We start from the raw sequence: 19,358 nt of genomic DNA, 5'->3' as shown, positions 1-19,358 counted from the left end.
TTCTCTTACCAGTAATCCATTTCTGCCATTACAAATCCCATTAGTGCTGTTCAAGCTCTGTGGGGGAGAAGAAAAAGTTAATGACACATTTTCCATTTGAGCCATTACAGGGTCTTGTTTTGGCACTGAGAGGAACCACACGACTGTCACGGGTAGCGTGAGAACCATCCGATTCCGCCGAAGCCGACGTGACAAGCGACGTCGCATCTGTCGTCGTTGCAGACAAAGCAATTACTTTTAACAACAAGAGTAAATTAAAACACGGAAACGGAACAAGCGTCTGGAAAACATTTCATAACCCACGTCGGGCCTCTGCGCAGAACACCCCCCTGCTATGATATTTCAAAAACAGCATCTGCGAAGGTAATCAAACTTGATGTTCTCAGGTAAAGGAGCCAGATTGATACATGGCCAACATTGAACCTGAGGAAGAAGCGCTTTACCTGGGAGAAAACGTGGGAGAATGGATGATTAACTGAGGCTTACTTGTTTGTGTTGCGGTTGACCAGAGGTGGGGAACGGTGGTGACTTTAACAGAAATCGGGCAACCGGGCCATAAACTATAAAACCATAGAATATAAATCAAAGCCTTATTTTTTTTTAGACTCTGAATTGACTGCTGTAGAGATTTTCTCTGGGAATATGGTGTTGTAAACTGCTTAACATACTGCTGAACGACTTCACCTCTTAATCTCATACTTAAAGTTGCGGCAGACACTCCAGAGTTCCACCAACATGTATAGCTACACCCATACTTGTTTTCGTCAACAATGACAATAACGAAAGTATTTCGTCGACGAACAATTTTTGTCATGACGATGACAAGCTAAAAACGTGGCTTGGGAGACTTGCTTGAACATAACGAGACAAACGGCAGTTTATGTTTGACGAAATGACGAGACGAAAATGCGATGTTTTCAATGCGTGATATTGTCATATTGTACGTGGAATACGTCAGCGTGCATTTTAGCAGTGTTTGGGTCGTGTCACTCATGTGAGATGTGCTGCACCTCTCCCTCACTCTCCTCATCGGAGTTGTGGGTGCGTTTCAAGCAGCGCTACGCTCCATCTTGCTTGTTTGGAAACACATGGTAAGATGTGTTTTCTTATCTTGACAAGAGAGAATATGCAATGTTGCTTTAGCCTTCAAGGGTCTGTGCTGTGTGATCATCACACACTAAATGCAACTCTATGCGTTAGCATAGCATCCACATTAGCATAAATTTTAGCGTGGCGAGCATCCTCTTAAACGCTCGGACAACTTTTTTTCTTTTTACACATTTTTTCATGGCTTCTAGTTCGGTTTAATTAAAAAGAATGTACAGTGATCACTCGCTTTACGCGGTTAATGGGGACCGGTACCCCCCTGTGAAAATTGAAAATCTGCGAAGTACAGGCAGGGCTTATCTACTTAAAAAAAAAACTCTTTTTTTAATGTATGTGTTCAATGTATTTATTCAGATTTAACTGCATTGGAAAGAGATACATAGAGTGGTATTAAAAAGTATCTGAACCTTTTGGAATTTCTCACATTTCTGCATAAAATCACCATCAAATGTGATCTGATCTTTGTCAAAATCACACAGATGAAAAAAAAAAAAAAAAAAAAAAAAAAAAAAAGAGTCCGCTTTAACTGAAACCACCCAAACATTGATAGGTTTTCATATTTTAATGAGGATAGTATGCAAACAATGACAGAAAAGTTTTCAAGTATAAAAATAATTTGGTGGGACAGTAACGTGTTAAAACTTATCATAATTACTACATTTGAAGTGCTTGAAACCCATTTATTTAAAAAAAAAAATATATATATATATATATATATATTAGGGCTGTCAAAATTATCGCGTTAACAGCCGTTAATTAATTTTTTAAATTAATCACGTTAAAATATTTGACGCAATTAACGCACTTGCCCAGCTCAGACAGATTTAAATCACAGTAGAGTGAAAGGCCCACTTGTTAATTTTGTTTTGCGGAGTTTTGCTGCCCTCTGCTGGCGTTTGGGTGCGGCTGATTTTATAGTGTAAGTAATTATTGACATCAACAATGGCGGGCTACTAGTTTATTTTTTGATTAAAAATATTACAAATTTTATCAAAAAGAAAACATTAAGAGGGGTTTTAATATAAAATTTCTATAACTTGTACTAACATTTTTCATAAAGAACTACAAGTCTTTCTATCCATGGATCACTTTAACAGAATGTTAATAATGTTAATGCCATCTTGTTGATTTATTGTTATAATACACAAATACAGTCCTTATGTACCGCATGTTGAATATATATATCCATCTTGTGTCTTATCTTTCCATTCCAACAATAATTTACAGAAAAATATGGCATATTATATAGATGGTTTGAATTGCGATTAATTGCGATTAATTACGATTAATTAATTTTTAAACTGTAATTAACTCGATTAAAAATTTTAATCGTTTGACAGCCCTAATATATATATATATATATATATATATATATATATATGCTATATATGTGCTACTTCACGGTTTTTCACTTATCGTGGTGGGTTCTGGTCCCCATTAACTGTGAAAAATGAGGGATCACTGTATCACCTTTCTAATATTTTGTCACACCACTCATACATACGCTACAATATTTACATACAGTGGTATGAAAAAGTATCTGAAACTTAGAATTTCTCACATTTCTGCATAAAATCACAATCAAATGGGATCTGATCTTTGTCAAAATCACACAGATGAAATAACAGTGTCTGCTTTAACTAAAACCACCCAAACATTTATCGGTTTTCATATTTTAATGAGGATAGTATGAAAACAATGACAGAAGGGGGAAAAATAAGTCAGTGAACCATTACATTTAATATTTTGTGGCCCACCCTTTGCCAGCAATAACTTCAACCACCAGACGCTGCCTGAAGCTGCAGATCAGTCTGGAACATCGATCAGGACTAATCTTGGCCCATTCTTCTCCACAAAACTGCTGTGGTTCAGTCAGATTCCTCGCCGATCTGGCATGAATAGTTGTCTTTAGGTCATGGCACAGCATCTCAATGGGGTTCAAGTCCGGACTTGACTTGACCACTCCGGAACGTGTATTTTGTTATTCTGAAACCATTCTGAAGTTGATTTACTTCTGTGTTTTGGATCATTGTCTTGTTGCAGCATCCATCCTCTTTTTAGCTTCAACTGTCTGACAGACGGCCTCAGGTTTTCCTAGAAAACATCCTGATAAACTTTTGAATTAAATCTTCCATTAATGATTGCAAGTTGTCCAGGCCCTGAGGCAGCAAAACAGGCCAAATCATGACGCTCCCTCCACCACCATGCTTCACGGTGGGGATGAGGTGTTGATGTTGGTGAGGTGTTTCATTTTTTCTCCACACATGACGCTGTGCGTTAATCCCAAACAATCCAACTTTGGTTTCATCAGTCCACAAAATATTTTGCCAAAACCTCTGTGGAGTGTCCAGGTGCCTCTTTGCGAACATTAAACGAGCAACAATGTTTTTTTTTTTTTTTTAGACAGCAGTGGCTTCCTCCCATGAACAGTCATTCTTGGCAAATTTACATATAGTTAATGTGTGCACAGAGATATTGGACTGTGCAAATGATTTCTGTAAGTCTTTAGCAGACACTCTAGGGTTCTTTTTTACCTCTCTAAGTATTCTGCACTGAACTCTTGGTGTCATTTTTGGTGAACGGCCACTCCTTGGGAGAGAAACAACAGTGCCAAACTCTCTCCATTTGCAGACAACTTCTCTGACTGTCGATTGACGAACATCCAGACTTACAAATCAACAATCCTTCATCGCAAGTCTTCAGACAGCTCTTTTGACAGAGCCATGATGCACATCAGACAATGCTTCTCATCAAGACAATTCTTACCAGGTGTGTTTTTTATAGTGGGCAGGGCAGCTTTAAACCACTTATCAGTGATTGGGCACACACCTGATTTAAATTATTTGGTAAAAATTGGTCTCAATTGCTCTTTAAGTCTCCTTGGGCAGAGGGTTCACTTACATATTTTTCCCCCTTCTGTAATTGTTTGTATGCTATCCTCATTAAAATATGAAAACCTATAAATATTTGGGTTGTTTTGGTTAAAGCAGACACTGTCACTGACACTGACATCTGTCTGATTTTAATTAACAAATATCAGATCACATTTGATGGTGATTTTATGCAGAAATGTGAGAAACTCCAAAAGGTTGAGATACTTTTTTTATGTCCCGTTTTTCCTGCTGAGTGTTTATTATTATTACGAAGTCGGTGATGTCCTTGTAGACGCTACAATATGTGCTTGTCTGTCGGTTATTTCGAAATTGTTGGAAACCTTTTAGACAAAAACCTAAGAATTTTGCAGACAAAAACATTTTGTGTAATTGTCGACTAAAACTAGACGAAATTTGTATAGTGATTTCGTCGACTTAAATCTAGACAAAGACATTTTGAAATGACTAAAATATGACTAAGTATAAAAAGACTAAGAAGTAAGTCAAAATTTAAAAGGGCTGTCAAAAACAACATTGCCTATAAAAATACAGCATAACAGTATACCTTTGCTTTTGCACATAAACAGTGAAATGTTGGCTTAGACTAGCCGCTTGAAAGCTTACAGTGGAGTGAATCAGCGGCGTCTGGGATGTGCTCGGACTGGTGAAGAAGCCGTGCTGCGGTACCAAGTATTCGTCAGCATCGACGGCATCCTCCATATCCTCGCCGCTCACCAGGGTACGGTAGAACCTTTCGGGGGGATTCTGCAGGTGCAAGCTCTCGTCCCCCTATTATTTCAGGTTTATCGTCACATTCAAAAAGTGGATAATTACAGTTTGTACATGGGAAAAAAATACCTGGATGACTAAATAACGGGGAGGATCCCGCGCCATTTTGGTGAACTCTGCCATTAGTTCACGGAAACGTGGTCGACTATCCGCATCGATCATCCAACCTGCACATACAACAATACAGTAAAGAATTAGCACTCTGAAGGTCGATGTTTATAATTTTTATGAAAAACAATGCCGAATCCTTGTTAAAGACGAAACACTATCATTGACCAGGATTATGTTTCTATTCAGTTTGATGCAGAAAGATATGGACCAACCAAAGGTACAGTGGGGCAAATAAGTATTTAGTCAACCACTAATTGTGCAAGTTGTCCCACTTGAAAATATTAGAGAGGCCTTTGATTGTCAACATGAGTAAACCTCAACCATGAGAGACAGAATGTGGAACCCCCCCCCCCAGAAAATCCCATTGTTTGATTTTTAAAGAATTTACTTGCAAACCACGGTGGAAAATAGGTATTTGGTCAATACCAAAAGTTCATCTCAATACTTTGTTATGTAGCCTTTGTTGGCAATAACGGAGGCCAAACGTTTTCTTTAACTCTTCACAAGCTTTTTACACACTGTTGCTGGTATTTTGGCCCATTCCTCCATGCAGATCTCCTCTAGAGCAGTGATGTTCTGGGGCTGTCGTTGGGCAACACTGACTTTCAACTCCCTCCACAGATTCTCTATGGGGTTGAGATCTGGAGACTGGCTAGGCTACTCCAGGACCTTGAAATGTTTCTTATGAAGCCACTCCTTTGTTGCCCTGGCTATGTGTTTGGGATCATTGTCATGCTGAAAGACCCAGCCACGTCTCATCTTCAATGACCTTGCTGATGAAAGGAGATTTTAACTCAAAATCTCTCGATATATTGCCCCAATCATTCTTTCCTTTACATAGATCAGTCGTCCTGGTCCTTTACAGAAAAACAGCCCCAAAGCATGATGTTTCCACCCCCATGCTTCACAGTGGGTATGGTGTTCTTTGGACGCAATTCAGTATTCTTTCTCCTTCAAACACTAGAACCTGTGTTTCTACCAAAAAGTTCTATTTTGGCTTCATCTCACAATAACACATTCTCCCAGTCCTCTTCTGGATCGTCCAAATGCTCTCTAGCGAACCGCAGATGGGCCTGGACGAGTACTGGCTTCAGCAGGGGGACACGTCTGGCAGTGCAGGATTTGATTCCCTGGCGGCGCATAGTGTTACTGATAGTAGCCTTTGTTACTGTGGTCCCAGCTCTCTGTAGGTCATTCACTAGGTCCCCCCGTGTGGTTCTGGGATTTTTGCTCACCGTTATCATTTTGATGCCACGGGGTGAGATCTTGCATGGAGCCCCAGATCAAGGGAGATTATCAGTGGTCTTGTATGTCTTCCATTTGCTAATAATTGCTCCCACAGTTGTTTTCTTTACACCAAGCGTTTTACCTAGGGTTGTTCCGTTCATGTTTTTTTGGGATCCAATCCCGATCGTCTTAGTTTGAGTATCTGCCGATCCCGATATTTCCCGATCCGATTGCTTTTTTTTTTTGCTCCTGATTCATTTCCAATCATTCCCGATATTTTTTCCCGCTCATATACATTTTGGCAATGCATTGAGAAAAAAAATGAATAAAACTCGGACGAATATATACATTCAACATACAGTACATAAGTACTGTATTTGTTTATTATGACAATAAATCCTCAAGATGGCATTTACATTATTAACATTCTTTCTGTGAGAAGGATCCACGGATAGAAAGACTTGTCATTCTTAAAGGAGAAATGTGACTTTGTATATTGTGACTAAATATTGCCATCTAGTGTATTTGTTGAGCTTTCAGTAAATGATACTAGCCATGCCCAAATGCATGATGAAAAGTGGAACCATGACTGTGCGTAGTGCTACCAATTGATATATCTTCTCTGCGTTGGGAAATAACATAGGGTGTTATGAAAAAGATCAATTACTACCCTGCTTCCCCACATTGCTTCCCACGATATTTCTAATTGTAGGGAGAGGGATTGTAAGGCTTTAGCCAATTAAAAAAAGGCTCCAAAGGCTGCCAAAATTCACTCTACTCATTTTACGCTGCCTTTTAGCTCTCTATATAAGTAAAACGGCAGCATGACAGATTGAGCGTGACAATGCGTGAGTGGGTCGTGCAGCGCATGCATTAATTGCATTAAATATTTTAATGTGATACATTTCTAAAAAAATCTATTACCGCCGTTATTGGGATAAACTTGATAACCCTACATTAAGCCTAAACTAAAGACTCTGGATCAGTGTAACATATTATGTCTGTAACGTTAAATACAATTAGAAAACAATTTAATTAAAAAATGTATATATTAAAAAAAGGCATGTCCGATATTTTTTTGCTGATTCTGATACTGTGAAAATGACGTGATCGGACCCCGATCGATCGGCATCATCTCTAGTTTTACCTATTGCAGATTCAGTCTTCCCAGCCTGGTGCAGGTCTACAATTTTATCTCTGGTGTCCTTCGACAGCTCTTTGGTCTTGGCCGTAGTGGAGTTTGGAGTGTGACTGACTCAGGTTGTGGACAGGTGTCTTTTATACCCATAATTAGTTCAAACAGGTGCCATTAATACAGGTAACGAGTGGAGCCTTGTTAGACCTCGTTAGAAGACGTTAGACCTCTTTGACAGCCAGAAATCTTGCTTGTTTGTAGGTGTCCAAATACTTATTTTCCACTCTAATTTGGAAATAAATTATTTGAAAATCAAACAATGTGATTTTCAGTTTTTTTCACATTCTGTCTCACATGGTTGAGTTTTACGCATGTTGACAATTACAGGCCTCTCTAATCTTTTCAAGTAGGAGAACTTGCACAATTGGTGGTTGACTAAATACCTATTTGCCCCACTTTATTTGACCAAAAATTTAATGTTTAAGTGTACATTTGTGAAGATATTTGGCTGTATTTCATCAATAAATACATACATTTGACCATGATCATGTAGACGTCGATGGTGCAGATGGGAGGCTGAGGCAGACGCTCGCCTTTCTCCAGCACGCCGGCTATGTCACTGGCCGGAATGCCGTCGTACGGCTTGGTCCCGAATGTCATCAGCTCCCACACGGTCACGCCTGTAGGGGAAAGGAGAAGTCACTTGGCTTCCCGCGCGCGATACAGCCGTGGAAATGCGAGTGACAGGATGTGAGGAAAAATGGCCCGTGGCGTCCAAATGTTGACAAATGGGACGTGGGAGTTAGAAGGATGTATCTGGGGAGCTGAGTGAGGGGAAATGGCTGTCATTTGTGCCAGGGCTTGCTGATGGCTTAGACAGAAAGGTATGATCAAGCCCTGAGGGCTTGAAGATTTGAAAGCACACTAGAAAGAAAGAAAAAAACAGTGTTGTGTTATGTTTCCATGACTCTGCAGTTTCGCACACGTGTGTTCACAAGTGTTTTTGTGGGTTGATGCGATTTGGTCCAGCTGGGAGAAATGTGTGTAAAAAAAAAAAAAAAAAATTAAAGAAAGGAAAAAAAGCAAGATGTTCTCACATCTTATGGTGTGTTTTTAAATTCTGACAACATCCAAAGACAATATACCGTTTGCAAATGTTCTCAATATGCAAAAGCTGTTTTTACTGTTAGAATTAATTCACACAAGCTGCTGTTTTGGAACTCACCATAACTCCACACGTCGCTCTGGTGTGTGTACGTCCTGTTCAGGATTGACTCGAGAGCCATCCACTTAATGGGCACCTGAAAAGTGGAAAGAAATGGCAATGTTTATAGCCAAGCATACAATTTAACCCAAACCCAGGGACAGCCCTGGGTGACTACGGTAAGTGCTGAGGCGAAAAAACAAAAAGACAAAAAAATATATATATTTTGAAATATTGTAAAGTTTGTAAATATTGTATTTTCACAACCTAAAGCAACACTTGGTAACTTCTCAGTTTTGGTCGATTTTAGCGGAACGTATGACAGGAGGGAAAAAAGTCTTAAAACGCATTGTTATTTGAATTAGAATCATATTTCGAGACGATTCGACAATATACAACAATTTGGCAAAGCGCAGATGACGAGAAATTAGTGTTTTAATCCGCCGTCTAGCCATGCCTACCATTATAGGGTTCTAGCGTCCCCAACAGGTGGATGATGTCAGCGGGAGAATGGTTTCATCTGATTTAGTATGCAGCCCAATGAGGGGGAATTATTCAGAACGAGGAAAATGCGACGAAGAGAGCCGCAAAATGTCATTGTTTCAGTCTCTCTACTCCAATATCTTCTTTTTATCCAAGTATTTTTCCCCAGTAGCTAAATAAATGGTACGGTCATGACAAATAACAGTCTGGTGCTAAATTGAATATGAAATAATGAAAATGCATTTATTCAGGACGACATGGCAAAATTACTTCATAATGTTGAAAACTGTCAACTTCACCTTTAGTTAGTCGGACTTCGAAGGGAAAAAAGATCACACATAACTAGCCCGGATCTTTTCACACGGCGGCGGGGTTGTCGACTCACTGTCTTCACCGATCGGCAACCCGCCCGGCGACAGGCAAGTTAGAGCTCGTGGTTCCCCTGTTGAGGGCAGAGGGCTCGTTTGCGGGGAAGCAGCTGGCGAATATGGCAAAAATAATGCTTTACTACACGGCGAAGACGTAAACAGCGAGAGAGTCATAGGCAGGGGTGCACATAATTTTTTTGCCCAGGTTCTCAGAGGCAAGGCAAGGCAAGGCAAATTTATTTATATAGCACAATTCAACACAAGGCAATTCAAAGTGCTGAGGACCTGGAGATGTGACTTGGTCCTCATTGAGCTTGAGAGCTGACCCGCCTGATGCGATAAATTTATGACAAGCTTTACTTAGAGCCAATTAACTTTAATTAATTATATTAACAATTAATGCTTGATTAACATCAACTATTACTTTGAAGTGAAATGTAAAGAAATAAAAAGCACCAATTCAAAATAAAGGGCATTATGCGGCTCCCACATTAACTCCAAGCCTTTTTAAAAGTGGAATGTCCTCCTCATAAGACCTCATTGAACGTGCATGTTTAGCTTTGTAAAATGCGAGCAAAAACACGTTTGTCAGTGCATGTCGCTGTTCATTACCTTTATTCCGCCACTTGTCCATAGGGCGAGTGGGGTCCTGTTTGACATCGATAGTTTGCGTAATTGCCACATGCGCTCTGTTTTTTTCGTGCTTTTCAAAGTTTGGATGGCTGAAATTCTTTGACCCTACATAAAATACGCTGCTCTTATCGGCGACATTGGGATTCTCACATTTTGTACCGCATTTCCGTGCGAGCATCATTTGCTTCTAGCCATGGTACCTCCTGTAGCCACTTTTCAGCAAAAGTCCTTTTTTTCGGTAGCTCCGGTGACGTCTCTGTCGTCTGTCATTTGATGGGGGTGGGGGAACACAGAAGTAATTACTCAGTGTGGCCTGCCTCTTCGACATTTTAAGAAGTTATTTTCTCGTGTCCGCCGCAAATACAGTGGTCAGCAATCGGTACGCAAAAGCGTATCTAAGCCGTTGAGGGCCAGCGCGTTTGTCTACGTCCAGTGCGCATGCGGACCACTTATGTGCACCCCTGGTCATAGGAGAGCGGCTGCAGTTGTTGTGCAGCTAACATGGCAGATTGCGTCTGAGGAGAGCTTTTCTACATGCCCTGTCACTTTAGCAAGTGAAAAGTCAGGCCAATGTTTATTCTGTTTATCCTGGTAGACTCCCTTCCATTTTCCCCTTTGGACAAAGCTTTTTGTCTCTGTTGCTCTGCCATCCTTGCATAATTCGCGCGAAAGCATTAACATCGACTTCAGTCTTTATAATGAATGAGGAAAGTGACGTCAGCAGCAGTTGCACATTTGTAGTTTTTTTTGTGTGGCAGGGTTCCTGTCACCTTCCTCAAAGTTAATTAGTGCCAGTCAAAGCGATACAGACCCCCTCACTGTGTAAAACAGGTGTCATTCAACTATTTGTCAGTTGACATATCATTACAAATGTTATGAAAATAATTCATAAAGGTTGAAAAGTTATCTAATGTTGCTTTAAATGGTGTACAGTTTGAAGCCAAAATACTGTGGAAAAGCTATAATTTCTAAATAAAAATGAATAGCAAATTATCCTGATAGCACTCGTTGCATGTTGTTCATATCGTAACACAAGCACATACATATCATTTACACTTTACATATCATACACGCTGTTCACCTCTTGGGTTTCAAGACCACTTGATAGCTCAGTATAGCAAATGAACCACCATGAAGCTTTGAATCAATTGGGTGCAAAGTTTCCTTCATCACTAAGTTTCATTTAGCCATAACTGCTCAATGTAAGCTCTGTGACAAGGTCTGACACCACCTGCTGTCAACACGTGTCGTACAACACTCGTGCCTCATGCCTCCCAGCATGCAATGTGGCGCTGTAAATATAATTCAGAGTTCATGTTTTGTGTAAATTATTTCTACGGTAACTGTTCCAGTTGTTTCATTAACTCCTAGTTATGCTATTTGGTTTGTTGTTACGTGATAATATTAGTTTCGTTCTGAAACCGTGCGTTTGACTCACCTTTGATTTATTTACCTGCCATTATTTGGCATTGCATGTGTATGTGTGTAAGTGCAAAACTGTTCCTCCCTGCCTCGTGATTAACACAAACTAGCAAGTGGCTATTCCGATTGAGGTTGGAAATGGCAAATTCTTGTCATATGTAGCCTGTTGAACTGGACTTCATATATTAGAAAATGTTCGGGAATCATAGCATGAGAATTTTTTTCTGGGTGGCCCCTATCCCCAAAACAATTTGGCGCCCCTCCACTAAATGGCGCCCTAGGCATCCACCTAGCTCACCTATGCCCAGGACTGGCCCTCGCTGAACCTAAAACGGTGTAACGTGACTTTACTAACACAATTTAGGAACATTTATTCCAAAATCTTTGCATTTAAAAGAATAAGAGTGGTCATTTTACAGTGTAACAATATGTATATTATTGTGGTTGTGCAGTAGTTTACAAATTGCTTATTAAAAATACATTTTTTAAAAACAAAATTGAGTATAAAACTAAATGAAATTAGCATGTGATTACTACACAAATGATATCAAATTCAAGCTTTCATGTATTTCCAATTGTCTTCTAGATAGAATTGTCCTGTAATGCAGGAGTGACTCATCTTTCTGTAATTGTGCGGAAAATCTGATAAAAGAAGGCACTCATCAGATTTTTCATTTTTCTTTGAGGAAGCGGAACTATTTATATCGCTTACATAACACTTAATCTTATAACAAAAGAAGGATGCAGAAATAGCACCTTTCATCACACGTAACAAATTAGCTAGAAACGTGTCTGTGTAGCTTCAGCTTTATTCACTAAATCCAATAAATAAATCATTCAATAGTATGTCCAACACATCACTGAATACAGACAGCATATAAGTCCATATTTCCTTTCAATAAGGCCTAAATGTTATGATGAACTGATACAAATAAAAGCATTTTATATTTCAATGTTGATTTGTAACATGAAGTCACCACAGAGGAATATTGCATGCTTAAACATGTCGCATAATCCATCTTTTTTGCCAGTAGCAAAGGATGTGTTATGGAGTGTTCTCAAATAACTAGTTACGACACTGGGCTGAGCCATCATCGCTGCTGCGGTTACTTCACTGTACTGTGATTACAGGCTCGTGCATTGATAGACAAGAATTGCAAAACACTTCAAACACATGTTGCGGTAATGTGCTCCGATTCAACACCAAGAGGTGGTGGAAGCAGGCCCCCTTGCACAAATTTTTCGAAAACAAAATATTTACTTGCCGAAGTAAATGTGAACTTTAAGCACTGGTTTCATGACTGACCTTTCCTCCTTCTGCGTGGTATTCCTTCTCGTCGGCGTTGAGCAACTTGGCCAGGCCAAAATCAGTGATCTTGACATGCTGGGGAGTCTTCACAAGAACGTTTCTGGCTGCCAAGTCGCGGTGGACCAAGTGGCGGTCCTCTAGGTAGTTCATACCCTAAGTCAAAAGGGTGAGGTGTTAAAAAGGGTAAGATTCCCAGGTACAATTCTGTCAATATTAAAAGTACCGTATTTTTCGGACTATAAGTCACAGTTTTTTTTCCATAGTTTGGCTGGGGGAGCGACTTACAGTGGGGCAAATAAGTATTTAGTCAACCACTAATTGTGCAGGTTCTCCCACTTGGATAATTGTCAACATGGGTAAACCTCAACCACGAGAGAGAGAATGTGGAAAAAAAAAACCAGAAAATCACATTGTTTGATTTTTAAAGAATTTATTTGCAAATCATGGTGGAAAATAAGTATTTTGTCAATACCAAAAGTTAGTCTCAATGCTTTGTTATGTACCTTTGTTGGCAATAACGTAGGCCAAACATTTTCTGTAACTCTTCATAGGCTTTTCACACACTGTTGCTGGTATTTTGGCCCATTCCTCCATGCAGATCTCCTCTAGAGCAGTGATGTTTTGGGGCTGTCGTTGGGCAACACGGACTTTCAATTCCCTCCACAGATTTTCTATGGGGTTGAGATCTGGAAACTGGCTAGGCCACTCCAGAACCTTGAAATGCTTCTTGCGAAGCCACTCCTTTGTTGCCCTGGTGGTGTCTTTGGGATCATTGTCATGCTGAAAGACCCAGCCACGTCTCATCTTCAATGCCCTTGCTAATGGAAGGAGATTTTCACTCAAAATCTCTCAATACATGGCCCCATTCATTCTTTTCTTCACACAGATCAGTCGTCCTGGTCCCTTTGCAGAAAAACAGCCCTAAAGCATGATGTTTCCACCCCCATGCTTCACAGTGGGTATGGTGTTCTTCGGATGCAATTCAGTATTCTTTCTCCTCCAAACACGAGAACCTGTGTTTCTACCACAAAGTTCTATTTTGGTTTCATCTGACCATAACACATTCTCACAGTCCTCTTCTGGACCATCCAAATGCTCTCTAGCGAACCGCAGACGGGCCTGGACGTGTACTTTCTTCAGCAGGGGGACACGTCTGGCAGTGCAGGATTTGAGTCCCTGGCGGCGCATTGTGTTACTGATAGTAGCCTTTGTTACTGTGGTCCCAGCTCTCTGTAGGTCATTCATTAGGTCCCCCCCGTGTGGTTCTGGGATTTTTGCTCACCGTTCTTGTTATCATTTTGACGCCACGCGATGAGATCTTGCATGGAGCCCCATATTGAGGGAGATTATCAGTGGTCTTGTATGTCTTCCATTTTCTAATATTTGCTCCCACAGTTGATTTCTTTACACCAAGCATTTTACCTATTGCAGATTCAGTCATCCCAGCCTGGTGCCGGTCTACAATTTTGTCTCTGGTGTCCTTCGACAGCTCTTTGGTCTTGGCCATAGTGGAGTTTGGAGTGTGACTGACTGAGATTGTGGACAGGTGTGTTTTATACCGATAATGAGTTAAAACAGCTGCCATTAATACAGGTAACGAGTGGAGCCTCGTTAGACCTCGTTAGAAGTTAGACCTCTTTGACAGTCAGAAATCTTGCTTGTTTGTAGGTGACCAAATACTTATTTTCCACTCTAATTTGGAAATAAATTCTTTAAAAATCAAACAATGTTTTCTGTTTTTTTCCACATTCTGTCTCTCATGGTTGAGGTTTACCCATGTTGACAATTACAGGCCTCTTTAATATTTTCAAGTGGGAGAACTTGCACAATTAGTGGTTGACTAAATACTTATTTGCCCCACTGTATGTGTGAAATTATTAACACATTATGATATTGTTTCACATATCGTTTTGGTGTTTTGGAGTGACACTGATGGTTTGGTAAACTTGTTAGCATGTTCTTTATGCTATAGTTATCAGAATAACTCTTAATAGCTATGGCCAAGTTCACGATCTGCCTTTGGCAATGTGTGTTCAATTGTATTATTGACTTTTTTATATTGAAATGCATGCTTTTAGTTTGTGGCGTTTTCACGTCCAAGTGGGGGCGCACTCGCACTTGTTTACGCGAAGAAGAGCGCTCACACGCCAGAAGAAGGCGGACAGCTACGCAGCGTCTGAGCGAGTGGGCGAGAGAGAAAGAGAGAGAGAGAAACACGGCTGGGAACCTATGTTCATTGTTTATGCTTGTAAAATATCTCTACAGAGGCAACGCCTGTTGTATCATCTTTTCTGTTGTTGTTGTGTGTTTTCCACCCGCGATCGGACACTTAGAGCTACAGGTGGGAATCTTTGGGCACCTAATGATTCGATTACGATTACAATTCAGAGGCAACGATTCGATTATAAATCGATTATTGATGAGACCCACAAGCCCCCCCCAAGTTATTAGCTGCTTTCAATGTTTCGTACATTAGTTACAAAAATTGTACAAAAAGCCTCTCAGGCTTAAATAAACGACTATTTCAGTATCAAGTTAACAGTTCAAAACAGTAAATAAAATATTCAAGTCCCCATTCTGTATCAGCTGCTTTAAATGACATTTAATTAATTTAATGTTGTGAATAGTTGTTAAAATTGCTCCCTTTATTCCATAATTTCCCTTCTGTCTACCTTAGACATGTGAAAGTTTTAAAACTGTTTTAAAGATAGTTTCAAGCTAAGTATTTTAGATAAAAAGTTAATTAAATTCGCTACAACAGAGCCTTCTAGAGAAGTCTCCTGCTTTAAGATGGCGGCTGTTTACCAACACCGCATCTAGTTTGCAATAAATGTGCTGCAAACGCCATTGAGTCTGTCATTTTTTTATCTAGTTCTGTATACATATGATATCTATTACCTACCGTAACATGATATGGACGTAGTTTGTAGCGGCTGTCGGCAGCAGTCAGGTATTTTTGTATTTTTTTATCTAGCGGCATGAGTTGAGCCAGAGCCATGAGTTGAGCATTGTCATTAGCCGGGTAATGACAAGATGTTTACTCTCGGAACGCAATGCGGTCCGTTACTCATTGCGTCCCGAAGATCGCGCTGTGTTTTAGTTCCGCTTTACTTGACCTATTTCAATAATCGGAATTTAGATGTTTGTGAATCGTTCTCGAATCTTGCACGGCCAAATTGCAAATAATCCAAGAATTGGAAATTTCGCACACCTCTACTTAGAGCCAGTTGTGTGGTTGCTTGAACGATGTGCTAATGCTAGTGAAAGCATGCTAACCGTTTGTGTCATTGCTGTACTGTAATAGCAGCTAACTATCATTTATTCACGTTGATGCGAACCTGTTTGGTGTCGAGGAGGAAATTGATTTGTATTATCGCTATTTTTAGTGGTGTTAAAACGACAGCCAAAATAAAGTCAGCAAATTATACGGACGTCCAGCATCGTCATCGAGGAGTTTAGCTCGCTGTATAGCCAGGACCGAGCCGTAGCGTCCTGGTGAGGACAGTACATTTGCATTTCGTTGTTCATGCATCATGTAACATTATTATACTTGACACTTATTCAGCATGTTGTTCTCTATTGTATTTTTATTTTAAATTGCCTTTCAAGATGAAATATCTGTTCTATGTGTTGGATTTTATCAAGTACATTTCCCCCAAAAATGCAACTTATATATGTTTTTTTCCTCTTCGTTGGGCATTTTATGGCTGGTGCGGCTTATACTCGGGTGAGACTAATAGTCTGAAAAATGCGGTAATGAGACATCCAATAATCAACGCAGGACCGGTTATTGGATATCACTAAAGCTGGTGAATTTTATGTAAATATTGCAATTTATTGTGTTGTTACTCAGAGATTGTACACATATTTAAACATTCACAAATATCAATACTCTTGCGAGTGCTTAGCAGAGGCAAAAATAGGAGTAATTCATACCTTTGCGATCTGCACGCACCAATTGAGCAGATACTGCGAGCCAATGTTGTCTTTGTTCTCCTTGACGTAGTCCAGCAGGCAGCCGAAGGGCATCAGCTGGGTGACGAGCTGCACAGTGGACGTCAGGCATATGCCAAGAAGACGGCAAACGTGCGGGTGTTCCACGCTGGCCATCACATATGCCTCCTGGAGTGGGAATGTAGAAAAGTAGGTCTGACGTTAAAATTTAGGAGTTTACAAATCTATTGTGAGACTTTGGTTAGTGAGCTTCTAAAGCGTTCATTTTGCAAGGGTGTTTTTCCTTTTTCTCTCTTTTTATTTTTTTATTTTTATTTTTTTAATTTTTTTTTTACTGTGGAAGACACACAGTACTCATCAAGTTTGATCATAGTTGGCACACAAATATATATGGCAGAACATTTGACAAGGATCGAATTTATAGTACTGCGAAGTGTGAATAGGTCTTAGTGACCAGTGCCATAAGAGTGTCATCACTTCTTGCCCTTCTAACATGCTCCCTCCTACTGTCATGTAAACACAAATAAAGGTCAGGCCACGATAGTAATATTATTATATTATAATTATTCTGGCTGTCTGCTTCGCAAAAAAGGGAATGCAACAAAAAATTGATCAAATCTTTAAGAGCAAGGTGGCTTATTTATCATATTTAGTTTCATTTGCTCTGATGGGGAGCTTCAGAACATCTTACCTGTTAATGTGCACTTTGGACTTATATTTGTTCATTTATGTTAGGCTACTTATTCGTTTCCTTTTAATTTAAAAAAGTCAATGTTTGCGCGATCTTTAAAATATATTCCATTTCACTCTGCATAATATAAGTCATTTGTACTTATTTTTCTGAATGTATGTTACTTATATCTTTATTATAAAAAAAAAAAAAAAAACACGACAAAAAGTAAATGTTTACATTATCTTCCATTTTAATATACATCCTATGTTCTTAAGTAGTTATGTGACGACCCCTGGCCGTTTAATAGTTAATTTTCTGAGACTCTTCCAGTCAGCTGATCGTCGCCTCCACCAGCTGGCTGCTTCCCCTCCCACTGTGGCGACAGCTGATCGACGCCGGGCGGACCGACGACGTCGCCGCCGCTGATTGGCCACGAAAAAGGCGCCAAACTTCATAAACCTGCCGCTGTCAACGCTCTAGGAGGTCGCATTTGACAGCATTCTGCCGCGGTCCTCCTCGCCAGCTGTTTGCTCGCCATTCACTCTCGTTTGCATTTGATCGCTGGTTTGATACACTCCCGCTTTTTTGGTGAGGTCTTTTGTGTTTATTCGTTATTGGATCGTTTTTGTTCACCACTGTATATAAGAGCACTGAAGCAAGTAGGGGTAAGTCGCCATTTCTGTTCAACCCATTTTCTCCTGTTTTGCTTAGCGTAGGAAGCTAGGTTAGTGGCTGTCTTTTCTTTGTTCTTTTTCATGATCAGGGTTTAGTTAGCGGGTGGGGTTTAAGTGGAGATTCCTTTTGTTTGTTGTTTTGGCCTAGGCTTACCCTGAAGCCGCGCTTCATCCACATTTTGTACATATTCATTGCGAGTTTGATTGTTGCGTAAATAAATTTGTGTCCACTTGTAAATTTGTGTGGCTCATTTTATGTTACGCCCTTAGCGAGCCATCCGTGGGACGTAACAAGTTAAAACTGAGATTTGGTATTTAGTATGTGAGGAAATGAGGGAAAATAAAAATTAGGAGATGGAGGTTGGGGTTATAGCTGTTTTTGTTAACTTTTATTTTGCAAATCATTGAAAAAATACAATTTTGAATGAAAATCAGTTTTTGTAAGTGTTATAGAAATAACTGACCAAAAAGAGTTTTCTTTGCATTACAGTAGTTTTGACCCCCCCACTTTCACCCCTGCCGGTATCTATAGTACATTGAATGGAAATAGGTATCAAAGAAATGACGTTTGGTGTGGAACTACCTTGCCCTTCAGGCTTCAGGCGCATATTCAGTATTTTTGGGAGGCACATGTTAGGCGACCACGTAGGGTCCAACCCAAGCAGGGTACGCCCTGGACGGCTTAGCTACTGCGTTGCACCGACGCAAAAGCATAACCTCTCCTTAAGTGGTGATAAACCGCAAATTGCCAAAGCATTTAAATCTCAAGCCAAGAAGAAATTTCATACAATAAAATATACACTCACCGGCCACTTTATTAAGTACACCTGTCCAACTGCTCGTTAACACTTAATTTCTAATCAGCCAATCACATGGCGGCAACTCAGTGCATTTAGGCATGTAGACATGGTTTAAGACAATCTCCTGCAGTTCAAACCGAGCATCAGTATGGGGAAGAAAGGTGATTTGAGTGACTTTGTACGTGGCATGGTTGTTGGTGCCAGAAGGGCTGGTCTGAGTATTTTAGAAACTGCTGATCTACTGGGATTTTCACGCACAACCATCTCTAGGGTTTACAGAGAATGGTCCGAAAAAGAAAAAAAATACAGTGAGCGGCAGATCTGTGGGCGGAAATGCCTTGTTGATGCCAGAGGTCAGAGGAGAATGGCCAGACTGGTTCGAGCTGATAGAAAGGCAACAGTGACTCAAATAACCACCCGTTACAACCAAGGTAGGCAGAAGAGCATCTCTGAACGCACAGTACGTCGAACTTTGAGGCAGATGGGCTACAGCAGCAGAAGTCCACGCCGGGTGCCACTCCTTTCAGCTAAGATCAGGAAACTGAGGCTACAATTTGCACAAGCTCATCGAAATTGGACAATAGAAGATTGGAAAA

The 19,358-nt window shown here is 40.2% G+C and overlaps 1 protein-coding gene across 1 annotated transcript in view; it reads right to left on the bottom strand.

Moving 5' to 3' along the window:
- egfra (epidermal growth factor receptor a (erythroblastic leukemia viral (v-erb-b) oncogene homolog, avian)) overlaps window positions 1-19,358 on the bottom strand; it is a 146,520-nt gene that overhangs the window by 12,819 nt on the left and 114,343 nt on the right. Inside the window, exons 20-26 of the mRNA XM_057856652.1 lie at window positions 16,598-16,783; window positions 12,659-12,814; window positions 8,468-8,543; window positions 7,776-7,922; window positions 4,839-4,936; window positions 4,605-4,769; window positions 10-57 (exon numbers count right to left, since the gene is read on the bottom strand). Of these exons, the coding sequence (XP_057712635.1) occupies window positions 10-57; window positions 4,605-4,769; window positions 4,839-4,936; window positions 7,776-7,922; window positions 8,468-8,543; window positions 12,659-12,814; window positions 16,598-16,783 (876 nt within the window). The remainder of the gene's footprint in view (window positions 1-9; window positions 58-4,604; window positions 4,770-4,838; window positions 4,937-7,775; window positions 7,923-8,467; window positions 8,544-12,658; window positions 12,815-16,597; window positions 16,784-19,358) is intronic.

The sequence above is a fragment of the Corythoichthys intestinalis genome, chromosome 14 (genome assembly GCF_030265065.1).
Source record: "Corythoichthys intestinalis isolate RoL2023-P3 chromosome 14, ASM3026506v1, whole genome shotgun sequence".
NCBI classification, from domain to species: Eukaryota; Metazoa; Chordata; class Actinopteri; order Syngnathiformes; family Syngnathidae; genus Corythoichthys; species Corythoichthys intestinalis.
Note: the sequence above shows the minus strand (reverse complement) of the source record. Positions and strands in the feature narration are given on the sequence as shown.